At 28.5% G+C, this 12,944-nt stretch overlaps 1 protein-coding gene across 1 annotated transcript; it reads left to right on the forward strand.

Moving 5' to 3' along the window:
- The first annotated feature begins 812 nt into the window (after positions 1 to 812).
- On the forward strand, positions 813 to 2,855 carry LOC133295178 (WRKY DNA-binding transcription factor 70-like). Its single transcript, XM_061493977.1, has 3 exons — positions 813 to 1,192; positions 1,859 to 1,963; positions 2,218 to 2,855. The coding sequence occupies exons 1-3, from the start codon at positions 900 to 902 to the stop codon at positions 2,660 to 2,662; spliced, it is 843 nt and encodes a 280-aa protein (XP_061349961.1). The 5' UTR covers positions 813 to 899; the 3' UTR covers positions 2,663 to 2,855.
- The last annotated feature ends 10,089 nt before the right edge of the window (positions 2,856 to 12,944 follow it).

The following is a 12,944-nucleotide window of genomic DNA, read 5'->3' on the forward strand; positions in this document are numbered from 1 at the left end:
TTATTTATTTTTTAAAATATATAATTATAATGGATGACATAAGATAATTTTTTTTCCATCAACATAAATATATGATTTTCCTATTAGGGCTTTATTAGTCTCTTTTTACATAAGATAACTATCTTATGTTATAGAGAGAAAATAAATAGGTTTCACAATTACAAAATAAAATAAAATATAAGGTGCGAAAATTATAGTGAAAGAACACAAGAGAAATTACCTTATATAAAAAAAAATAATATTTTTCTATATTGAGGTGCTAAACCGAGAATGATTGATAGCCGTGCGATGAACTGCGTTTGTGATCCTTATCCGATATTGCACTGTGCTTCAGACTCTGATCTGTTAGCTACCCTTTGCTTGTCCGTATTCCCAACTATTATATAAATTATAAAATTCCCAGCCAAGGGCAAGACCGTCTTTCCACCACCAACGTTTCGGGTGGTGACTCAATCCCCAATCAAAGAGCGCCACCTGTCACCACGACGTCACCTAGGGCTCAGCACGCTGACGTCATCCATGCTCCCGTAAGCTTCAAGACCGACGCGCGCCATCCTCCCACGCAGAAATCCCAAACCAGATAGTGCACACGTGGCACAACTTGAATCGCTGTGTGTTGCACGCGTTAAGGTGGAGATGGGAGAAGCTGATTTCGTGTTGAAGGGGCGCATGAACTTTCATGCGAAGGTTCCTGTGGAACTTCGTAGCATGTGCAAAAATTGCAACAACTTGGTTCCACGTTTGTTTTTTCCTCGTAATAAAAAGACCAACCCCATGTAAGAAAGAGTTCACATTTCAGTGTAAGTGCAGCGACAAAAACTTGTGTGACTCCAAAGAGAAGAACAAAGGAAAGGTTTGTGAGAGAATCAATTTTTTTTTTTTCCCAAAGTTCCAATTACATGGGTAGTAAAAGGGTAATTGAGGAACTACTCAGAGGGCGTGATTTGGCCAAACAGCTTAAAAGTGTCATCAACAATGGATGTGATGAAAAACTAGCAGCAACAACAACAACAACCCCATTTGCCGAACATCTTGTGAAGGAGGTGCTCATGTCCTTTTCCAATTCACTCTTGTTCTTGAACAATCCCACTTCTCAATCCCATGATATTAATCCCTCTAACTCTGAGGACTCTCAAGAGAGTAACTGCAAAACTTCCACCCTTAAGGAAAAAAGAGGGTGTTACAAAAGAAGGTAATTTTTTTCATTCTGCATCTACTTAATTACATATATGGTTTCAATAGTATTTTTTCTTCCCCTTTTTGGTTCTTTTTTTTTGGTGGGGTTATGTAAATAAGTACAAATCCTTCCCTTCTTGATTTCAGAAAACATTTTAGTTAGCTGATGCTTTTATTTTTGGAATCCCTTTTTTTATTCCTTACCTAAATTTTACTTCTCTCTGCCCAGAGAATTCAAGTTCGATTCGTTTTAACCATGATTAAATCTCAATTTGAATTAGTCTGATAATCAACTCAAAAAATTAAAATTCATAGGAATGTGCGGAGTGACCCGCTTTAAAGAAGTAATTATGATTAATATAAAAAGAATAAAATAAAAATTGAACTGTTCCTGTTAACATATATGCCTCTTTAATATGATAACCTAAGACTTTGTTATTATTTGTCCTCTAAACATGCGTACAATTGGACCCCATCAATTATTGTTCATTATATATTCACATGCAATGAAGGACTATGTTGTAATTAGGCTTGTCTGTTATTTGTTTGTTCATTTTTCTTTACTCTTTTGGTTTTAGCTTGCACCGTGAAAATGATTGTATATCCTGTTCTAATTGTTTTTGTGTTTTGGGAACTAATCATATAGTTTATCTTATCTAAAATCTGTAATTCATGTTAGCAGAAGAACTTCACAATCGTTGGAGAAGGAATCTGAAACTCCAATTGAAGATGGTCATCAATGGAGGAAGTATGGCCAAAAAGTGATCCTAAATACCAAATATCCAAGGTATAATATATATGTATATTAATTTATGAGATATGATATTGTTACTACCAATTAGTATTACTATTAATATCATTATCAGTTTGTTTCATCGTTAGATTGATTATGCTGATTATGCTGATTCAACGATTATATTTATTTCTACCTAATTACGATTCATATTTGTATTTATTTTCATCTTATGATGGTGTTTCTTCTTGATCTCTCAATATATCTTCTGAGCCTAATTGGGTTTTGTTTTGTGGACAAATTTTCAGGAACTACTACAGATGCACTCACAAATTTGATCAAAGTTGCCAAGCAACAAAACAGGTTCAGAGAATTCAAGATGATCCTCCACTTCACAGGACAACCTATTATGGAAACCACACTTGTAGAAACATGCTAAACCCTGAGATCATACTGGATCCAATTGCTTCTTCTGGCCCTTCTGTATTCCTTAGCTTTGACAACACCCTCCCTAATCCAGCCAAACAAGATTGCCCCTTTCTCTCATCTTCTTTTCCATCATCATCATCAACATCATCATCAGTGAAAAAGGAGTGTAAGGATGAGATTAACCCTCCCTCATCTTCCTCCAATGATTACTTCCTCCCTTCAGAGTTCACTTTTGATAACTCACCAAGTCATGTTATTTCTGATGTCTTATGTGATCCTGCTGAGTTTGATCAAGCCTTTGAGCCCTTTCTTGCATTTAGATGACTACTACCTATGTTTTGGTCTCTAAATCTTTTTTTTTCTTTTATAATTTACTTTAGCGAAAGTTGTGCAATGTATAGTAGTACAAGAGGAGCTAGTTGAGTGTAGGTAGCATGGGTTCTATCTATGGTTGTAAAATCTGTACTGTACTTATCCATTTTCAGTGAATGAGAGGTGAACTAGTTTGGAATTGTTCCATGGTGATTTTGCTTCACTGTTATGGAAAAATATGCCTTCTTTAAAATTAAAGCAACATGCACAATAAGGGCAGGGTAATAATGAATACATGGGTGTCTACTAAAAAATAAAATAAAAATAATAATGAGTATATGGGTAACTTGAAAAGGTTAAGGGTAGGTTCATTGCATGAAATGTGAAAGGGGGACCTAGTTAGCAAGACATGTTATCTTGTGTGTACCTTACTGTGTTGTTGTTTTGTGGAGGGGCTATGGAAACCCAAAAAGGTGATGGAGATGTCCTTTTGATGAATTTGATCACACCCCCTATCCTTAATGAGTACTTAATTAAGCACGATTATCAGGATTGGCAATTTGTACACAAAAGTACTATTAATACGACAACTTTCCCTTTGTCTCTAGATGTTGAGATTCTTGATAGGAATAACAGATCAAATTAATCTTAGTAAAAAGGATATATCTTTAGATCTATGCCTTAAAAGGCTCTTAAAGTTAGCGATGACAATTGGATTAGAATTCAATAAGTACTTACAAAATTTACTCGCAATGGAAAAGATTTTTTTGTGTACCAATGAGTTTGAATCTAGATAATTACTTGCAAAGATTTGTAAGTATGAGTGCGAATTTAAGTGTAATAATAGCTAGTTTTACCAATCTATATCCACCCACATTACTTATAATAAATATATTTATAAAATTATATAATAAAAGAGATAAATGACAATTAAACAATATGTCAAGATGTGATGCATTATCATCACTCTTTAAATGTATTATTTGCACATATCTTTCTTTTTATCTTTCTCTCACACGCATTCTTAACTATATATGTATGGCTAAATATATTATTGCACTCAAGGGGTACAACTGACCCACAATAAATGGATTGTGGTGGTAAGCAATTTCAACTACTTGAGACGAAAATAAAAGTTCAAATGGAAGGGGGAAAAACAGTTTTTTGTGGAGAGGTGGCATAACTCTCATGTTCACGTCACCAAATGAAAATTAATTTTACAGGCAATTCATTAAATGAGTTGAATATATGAAAGTTACTTGTAATTTCAGGGGAAAAAAATGGATGCAAATGTTTGGTGATTGATATGACTGTAAGAAGCAATGAAGTGATAAAGTTAGATCCTCACCAATAACCTACACTTCTAAACATGTGTATAGTGACAGAATTTTAATAAAAAAATTTTCGCAAAATTCATGACTAATTTGATTTTCTTAACAAATTCGATCACAAACCTCGTTTGCAAAAGAATTTATGATAAAAAATAATTGCACGAAAATTTCACATCAATGTCGTCGCTAAACAAATTTTTTTCTAGTAGTGCTATGTTTTATATATAACGACACGTGCTTAAAACTAGTTTTGATGGATTTGCTAAGTGACAAAGGAAATGTTTATGTTAGCCATAAGCAAATTGTCGAATCAAGTGTCAAAGGTACGTCAAGCGTAAGTTTTCATGCTAATTAATTAGTTAGACTTTTAATTAGTACTTAAGAAACTGGTTTTCACATTATGATTTGAACTTTAACCATATATCCAAATCTGTAGTCATTTTAACCACTAAATACCAAATTTTCCAACTTTGACAGACAACAAAAAAGAGTTACTTCTTTGTCATATTTACTGAGCCAACTTCTGCTCGTTAATTATTATATAAATGAAAGAAAATGCTTACACGTCAGTAACAAGTGACATCTCCTCACATCACTATAACTGAAGGAAAAATTAAAATATATAAAAAATGAAGTAGGAATAATTATAATCAAATGTGAATTTTTTTGCAGATAGATGTAATATTATTCTATATGAAAACACTTACGACTAGAAAAACTATTACTTACATATATTAAAATTAGAAAATTGAAAAAGCAACAATTAAGTTAATGTGTTAAATGTAACTTTCTAATAATATATAAAAAGCCAATACGCAAGTTTTCAATGGATAAAAAACTATATATGATATATCACTATTTAGCAATATAGAGTAATGCAAAACAGTAAAAAAAATAAATTACAGAATTCGGTGAGAATTTGTAAAATTTTAAAGAAAATTGTTAGATAAGTTAATCAAAGTGCTAGATATCACTCGCTTATTTAAGAGTAAAAAATAATGCCAATTCACAATTATTTTGCAAAACAAATTGTGGCTTTTATGTTTTCCTTAGCAATATATGAAATTTAAGTCAGAATAGTATTAATTTATGAACAAATTTAAATTGTTAAAAAAATCACGCTTCCTTTTTTATATATATATTTACATAAATCATACTTAAACGGTCATACATAAAGTTTTTGGTCTGCATAAGCTAAAGGGTTTAAAGTTTCAATCTCTAATGATGTGATCTTGTGAAAAATAAAGTATTTGTATGTCAGGTCGTTTTCTAAAGGATTTTAAGCAATGATGATTATCATCGATATTGCATAGATGATTATCATCTAATATAAATGTGAATATACTATTCATGATTAAGAGTGATCCTTCTCTTGTTGTAATAAAATATGAAGTTCATCTAATCTATAGCAATCTTCATTATTGTGGTCGCCATTTTTATCGTTATTATAACCCTATATTTCTTTGTCAAAATCCCAATTCCTGTTATTTTCATAATCATCATCACCATACAATGCCTCTTACGAAGATATAAAACGTGTTTGTTCAAAATCAAAGATAGCAATCAACAAATCAATTAATTGGTAATCTTTAGCCAACAGCACACAAACACACACACATTTATATATAGTTGAAATTTTAAGGTAAATGACTCCAAAAAGTTTATAATTATAGGGAGCATCTGATTTTGACAATGGCTATTACATATCTCTATTAGAGCTTCTTTTGCATATTTTCTTTTTCAATCTAGAAGCTACTTATAAATTAAAGTTTAAAAAAAAAAACTAAAAATTATTTGGTAATTACTCAAAATTTTTAGTTTAAAAATTATTTAAAAGCACATGTTTCAAGAAAACACAAGCACTCTTTCTATTTCAACAACTCTTCATTTCAAAAAAGTACACACAATTCAAAAAAAAGTAAATAACAGCTTCAAAAAAAACTCATCCTTGGAGCTTTTTGTTTTTAGCTTTTTTTATTATAAAAATAGAGATTTTTATTATAAGAGCTCTTCTCAAAATTTATTTGACCTAACTTTACTTATAAATAATTTTTAACTTAAAAAAAAAATCCAAACAGATTCTTAATTAAAGTCTAGATGGGTGGAGAATGTAAATAAGGTGCTTGAGATCTGACAACAATCTAAAGAATAATGACATTGTTTTAAGGAATAAATATAGTTTTTCAAAGTTGTTAATTGCATAAAATATTTGAGTGATTATTAATAGGGATTAATGTTTCTCATATTATAGGAGATAATTTTTTCTCTTACACATATAAAAAAATGTCTGAGACTCATTTTTTTCTCATCATATGACCTAGGGGTGTTCGCGGTCTGAATTGGATCGATTTTGGAAGCAAAACTCATCCGATCCAATCCCTTCGGTTTGATCATGTAATCATCCATTCGGTTTAGATTTTTTTTCAAATCCGATCCGATCCAATCCAATTTTTTTCGGTTTAGATTAGATCGGTTTTCGGTTTTTTGAAAATCCTAAAATAAGTTTCATGATTATTGTGCAAATAACATCTCTTGTATATATTGGCTTTGTAAAAAAAAAAAAAATCTGAAATACAAAAATATCAGTAAACAATACCATAGTTGATGAGACGTGACTAAGTTTTTTTTTGGGTTTAGTTGATGAGTTAATGGGTCTTGAGTTTAGAAATTTTTGGGCTATGATCGGAGAAAGAACAAGTAGGTAGAGAATAATTAATATATTGGATCGGTTTGGATTGGATCGGTTTTCATCAACTCATCCGAAAACCGATCCAATCCAATTAAAATTTGCAGTTTTCTTTCGGTTTCCAATTTTTCGGTTTTCGGTTTATTCGGTTATCGATTTTTCGGTTCGATTTTCGCGGTTTGAATCGGTTTGGATCGGTTGATGAACACCCCTAATATGACCCCACATAGTCCCTATCTATATATATATATATATATATATATATATATATATATATATGAAATAAAATTATATCATGTAATATGAAAAATATTAATTCTTTATTAATAACACTAAGTCAGAAACGTCTTTCTTGGAGAGTCATGAATATCCCATAGTCTAAAAACATCAAATTAATTTAAAAAAAAAAAAAAAAAAACATCAAATTAGTGAATTATCAGTCATGGAAAATTCTACAAATGTTAAAACAGTCTTTTCCCACAGTGTTGGAAAATATACTAATAGTAAATTAATGAAGTTATTCCCTTCAATCAATCATATACATTATGTAGAAGCCAGAATGCAGTTTTTGAAAGCCTATGAACATCTACCACCATTAGCACATTTTGTGTACTGCGAAAATATCTATTTTCTTGCTAAAAAGAAAAAAAAAAGATTTGGCAAAAAATAACCATAACGGCAAAACTAATATAAATATGTTAATATTTCCCCCCGTATTTGGTGAAGGATATAACGTACTTTTTTTTTTTTTGGTGAAGGATATAACGTACTTAATAATCTCGTAGGAAAGAAAATATTTTACTACTATCATATCATAAAAAAAGAAATAATCAGAAAAGACAACACAATGAAGTTGAAAAGATAGCAGAGTGGACATGGAGGGGCCTTTGGAATAAAAAAGAGAGACGGATAATATATATAATTATAAGATTTCAGATCTAGTTACAGAGCAACAAATATTATATAGTTATATCTAATCTTTACAAATGAATACTTGCATTTAATCATTTTAATTTATTAATCAAATAAGTAATTAAATATAAGCAAAATCAACGAGAAAATTATAAGTATGAGTTACAATGATATAAAATTATCCTCCCATAAAGTGACTTTTAGGTTGCTTTGGAAAATGTGGTCCTTGGTGAGCGGGGGATGCGCATCTTCTAAGACGTGTGAAGGGGTTCAGATCGGGATTCAAATTTCCAAATGCCATTTTTTTTTTGTTTATTTTTTTACTTCCTCGTGCTAATTAAATAGCAAATATAAGTTATCTACCAAAAAAAAAATAGCAAATAAAAGTGGGGTCTCACATTTTTTTTTAGATAGAGAAATAGTCAAAATAAATATGTCAAATCTGTACAAAAAGGACATGACAAAAAAAGATAACAATTTCTATGTGTCATTTTTTTTTTGGAAGAATAAAAAAAGAACTATTGAAAACGTGGTTGGTTGGGCCTTGCTCTCTTAATAATGTTATGTGAGTAGTGCCACTACCTACGACTATTCAAAAGCAACAATTCCCTGATGGCCATCAATCTTTAGGTATTGGTTGAAAGTTTATTTTAGAATTGATAGAAAACTGTAATTGAATATTGGAAAATATCAGTTTGATTCAGGTTTTTTTAAAAAATATTAGGTAAATGGGATAGATGGAAAAATGACTTTTGTGTTGATTTTTGGATGAAATTCACTGTTACAGAATACCACTTGAGATGTGGTATTTTGAGATAACTGGGGAAGTGAAAAAACAGGTGCAAAATTTCTTCCGAACATAGATTTTGCATATTTAAATAAATTTTCCTGGTAATATTTGGGTCAACCAAACAACTTTTTTTACATTTTCCTACCAAACTCACTTTCCAACCATTTCCCAATAAATTACATTTTCCTAGTAAAAAAAATTTCTCCCGAACCAAACACTACCTAAAGGAATAAATCTTTGGTGCTAGCACCAAAGATTCAGTACATCCCATCAATAAAAATATTACATGTTAGTAAAAGTTCTTTTTTCTCTGTCAAATTTTTTCTCTCTCCTCTGATGTGTAATGCTCTTATTAGTGGGATGCACTGAATCTTGATGCTACAGTAGCACCAAAAATTTATTCAATCTTTAGGCAATATTAGTAATGGTAGTATGGTACTGTCTTTTTCCAACAGATTTAATTATTCCTTTCAACAAATTTTTGTGTTCACATTGACGAGAGGAAAAGGTTAGTTGAATATTTTGTATTGAACCACACGATTTTGCATCTTAATTTATCTTAAATGCTTCAACCACCTTAATTTAACCATTCTTATAAAACTAATTAGTTAAGATTAATACGCTCTTTTATATGAAACACCCTTTTATTAATTAAAACGACATAATTTTTGAATAATTGTAAATAACCTTATCTAAAGTGTTTGTAGAAATATTTTTTCCATATATATATATATATAGAAAATATTTTCTCCATTTAAAGGAGAAAATTTTTCTCCTACTAGTGACTCATAGTATAAGTGGGATCTACAAAATATTTTGGAGAGAGAAAAAAATTCAAGATGGAACCCACTTATGCTATGAGTCCCTAATAGGAGAAAATATTTTCCACACACATACACACATATATATATATATATGGGATAATTTAATATTGGAAAAAATATTTGTTTACAAATTTTTTTTATAAATTTTTGTAAATTACACTGTGTCTGACCGATAATACTTCACTCAAGAGTGTATTACCGGTCGGACATAGTGTAGTTTGTAAACAAAAAGTTTGTAAATATAACCTTCCCCTTAATATTGATGTCAAACAAAAAATTTGATACTTTATCTGAGAGCCGTTATATTAAGATAGATCAATAGACATTCGATCAAGTGTCAAACTTTGTAGTGTTAAATGATTATACCCTATATGTGTGAGTGTCTGTGTGTGTGTGTTGGGGGGTACTATATTTTTACACTAGTATAAAAATAAGAAGTTTTACATCAAATTTTGATCATTGATTTGCTTGTATCTAACAGTTCAAATATTTAGTAAATCAAAGTATTAGATATAAATATGATTCATGATCAAGATGAAAAGTATAACTTATACTAGTGTAAAATGATCTTATATATATATATATATATATATATATATATATATAGAGTTATGTTTATCTCATTTTACATGAGATAAACAACTCTCCTACACACACACACAAAAATGGGTTGGGTCCCACCACTCTTTTTTCTCTTTCATATTACTCGTGGGTCCTACTTATACTTTTATTTCTACAACATGAAGTAATTTTTTTCTACAACATAAGAAAAATATATCTCATATATATAAGAATCCTTTGACACTATATATATATATATATATATATATATATATATATATATATATATATATATATATAGTGTCAAAGGATTCTTATATATATGGGAAATATTTTTCTTATTTATTGGAGATAAGTTATCTTATGTTAGTGAGACAAAATTATAAAAGGGACCCCCACAAATAATTGGAGAGAAAAAAATAGAGGCGAGACCCATTTTTGTTATGTGTACGTAGGAATTTGATTTATCTTATGTTAAATGAGATAAATATAATCTATATATATATATATATATATATATATATATATATATATGGCAGTATCCTTTGACACCGGTGTCAAACTTTGAAATTTGACATCAAATTCTATCAGTTGATTTCCGCCAATCAATGGTTATTATTTATTGGGAATCAAATTTATTAATTAATATTAATTTCCAATAAATGATAACCGTTGATTGACAGAAATCAACGGATAGAATTTGTTGTCAAATTTTAAAGTTTGACACCGGTGTCAAGGGATCTTTCCCTATATATATATATATATATATATATATATATATATATATAATATATATATATATATATATATATATATATATATATATATATATATATATATATATATATATATATATATATATATATATATATATATATATATATATATATATATATATATATATATATATATATATATATATATATATATATATATATATATATATATATATATATATATATATATATATATATATATATATATATATATATATATATATATATATATATATATATATATATATATATATATATATATATATATATATATATATATATATATATATATATATATATATATATATATATATATATATATATATATATATATATATATATATATATATATATATATATATATATATATATATATATATATATATATATATATATATATATATATATATATATATATATATATATATATATATATATATATATATATATATATATATATATATATATATATATATATATATATATATATATATATATATATATATATATATATATATATATATATATATATATATATATATATATATATATATATATATATATATATATATATATATATATATATATATATATATATATATATATATATATATATATATATATATATATATATATATATATATATATATATATATATATATATATATATATATATATATATATATATATATATATATATATATATGAGGTAGGATCCTTTGACACCGGTGTCAAATTTCAATTTTGACACCTCATCTGAGAGCCGTTAAATCAAAAAAGATCAATGGTGTCACATGCTTGTAAATCAGAGTCGTTAATATTTTTTTATATAAACGCTCTCAGATGAGGTGTCAAAGGATCCTACCTCTCTCTCTCTATATATATATATATATATATATATATATATATATATGGCTTATCATTTCTCAAGCTGCTTGAGATAATCTTATCTCCGGCTAGTAAATCATAACCGTACAAAGATGGATCAATGGTGATAAAGAAAGAGAGAGAGAAAAAAGAAGCATAACATTCAAAAGTGAATCAATTAATATAAGGAAATAAATAAATAAAACGATGTAGTTTTGGGGTTGCCGGAGATAAACTTATCTCAAGCTGCTTGAGAAATATTTTTCCCATATATATATATATTTATATATAGGGGTTTACATTTCTGCAGCTACTGTATGCGTAGCAATCAAATACTTGCCATATATATACTTGAAAGCATTAAATGCGGGGAATCATAACCATACAAAAGATGAAAGCATTAAATGAGGGAAATCATAACCATACATCTGTCGTTACTGTACACAAAGTGGCTGCAGAAATAATTTTACCATATATATATATATATATATATATAGGGAGAAGTGTTTGTCCTTTTAAATGACACAACTTATATCCTTTCACTCTCACAGAGATGTGGGACCCACACCTTTATTTTTTTTTATCCACTCTCTCTCCTCTTTTATCTATCTCTTTCTCTCACTTAAAATGACACAACTTTACATCCTTTAAAATGATACACACTTTTCCCATATATATAACACTTAAATTTGGTAGCTGCATTTCTTTTCAGTAAAGGGTTCTATTTAAAGGATAGCTAAAATTATTTATTTCTTCGAAATTTCATTGGTTCGATATGTATGTGCTTGGGGTGGTTCACCTATGTATACAAAAGCTTTAAGCCAAATTGCAAAGCTTTCTTTATCTTGGGCTTACCCTAGTTTTGGACAGACATGGCATGCTATATAGAAAGAATGTTAATGTACTTCAAGAAATTAAAAATTGAAAAGACAAAAAAAATAAAAATCTCTAAAGTTAAGGTGGGAAAACCTGGATTGACTGTAGAATTTGTTATGGCTTTAAGGAAGAGGTTCCTAATTAATAAAATAAAAATATATTAAAAACACAAATAAAAGGAAGAAAACAAATGATGTTTGTTTCATCAATCACTTATACTATATCTATGAAGAGAGAGGCGGCGACAAACAAAATCTTTCCTTGTTTCACCCACGTCTTCTTCCTACTAACTAGCTTTCACGTGTCCTTACTAAACCTTAGCGTTCAGCTAAACATTGTCTTTAAATTGTGGGCCACATACATGCATTATCCCCAAGTTAAGAACTGAATTCAAATTTCAAATACCATATATCTTAATAAAATAAGTATGCATGTAGCTTGAGTGATTTTCATCAATATATTAGTTTGAAATATGTCATTTGAGTGTAAAAACGACAAACGAAAGTTTAAATCAAATTAATAAGTACATGCAATAATCATCTTTTAATATGTTGATAAATATAATGTCTTATGAAATACATGGACCACACTACAAGAGCAATTGACCAGTTAACCCACTCTCATTCATGGGCCAAGCAGGTAATGATTGTCTTAATCACCCAATTAAATAT

This window comes from Gastrolobium bilobum, unplaced genomic scaffold (genome assembly GCF_033153095.1).
Source record: "Gastrolobium bilobum isolate Gb01-03AN ecotype WA unplaced genomic scaffold, APGP_CSIRO_Gbil_v1 utg10722, whole genome shotgun sequence".
NCBI lineage: Eukaryota > Viridiplantae > Streptophyta > Magnoliopsida > Fabales > Fabaceae > Gastrolobium > Gastrolobium bilobum.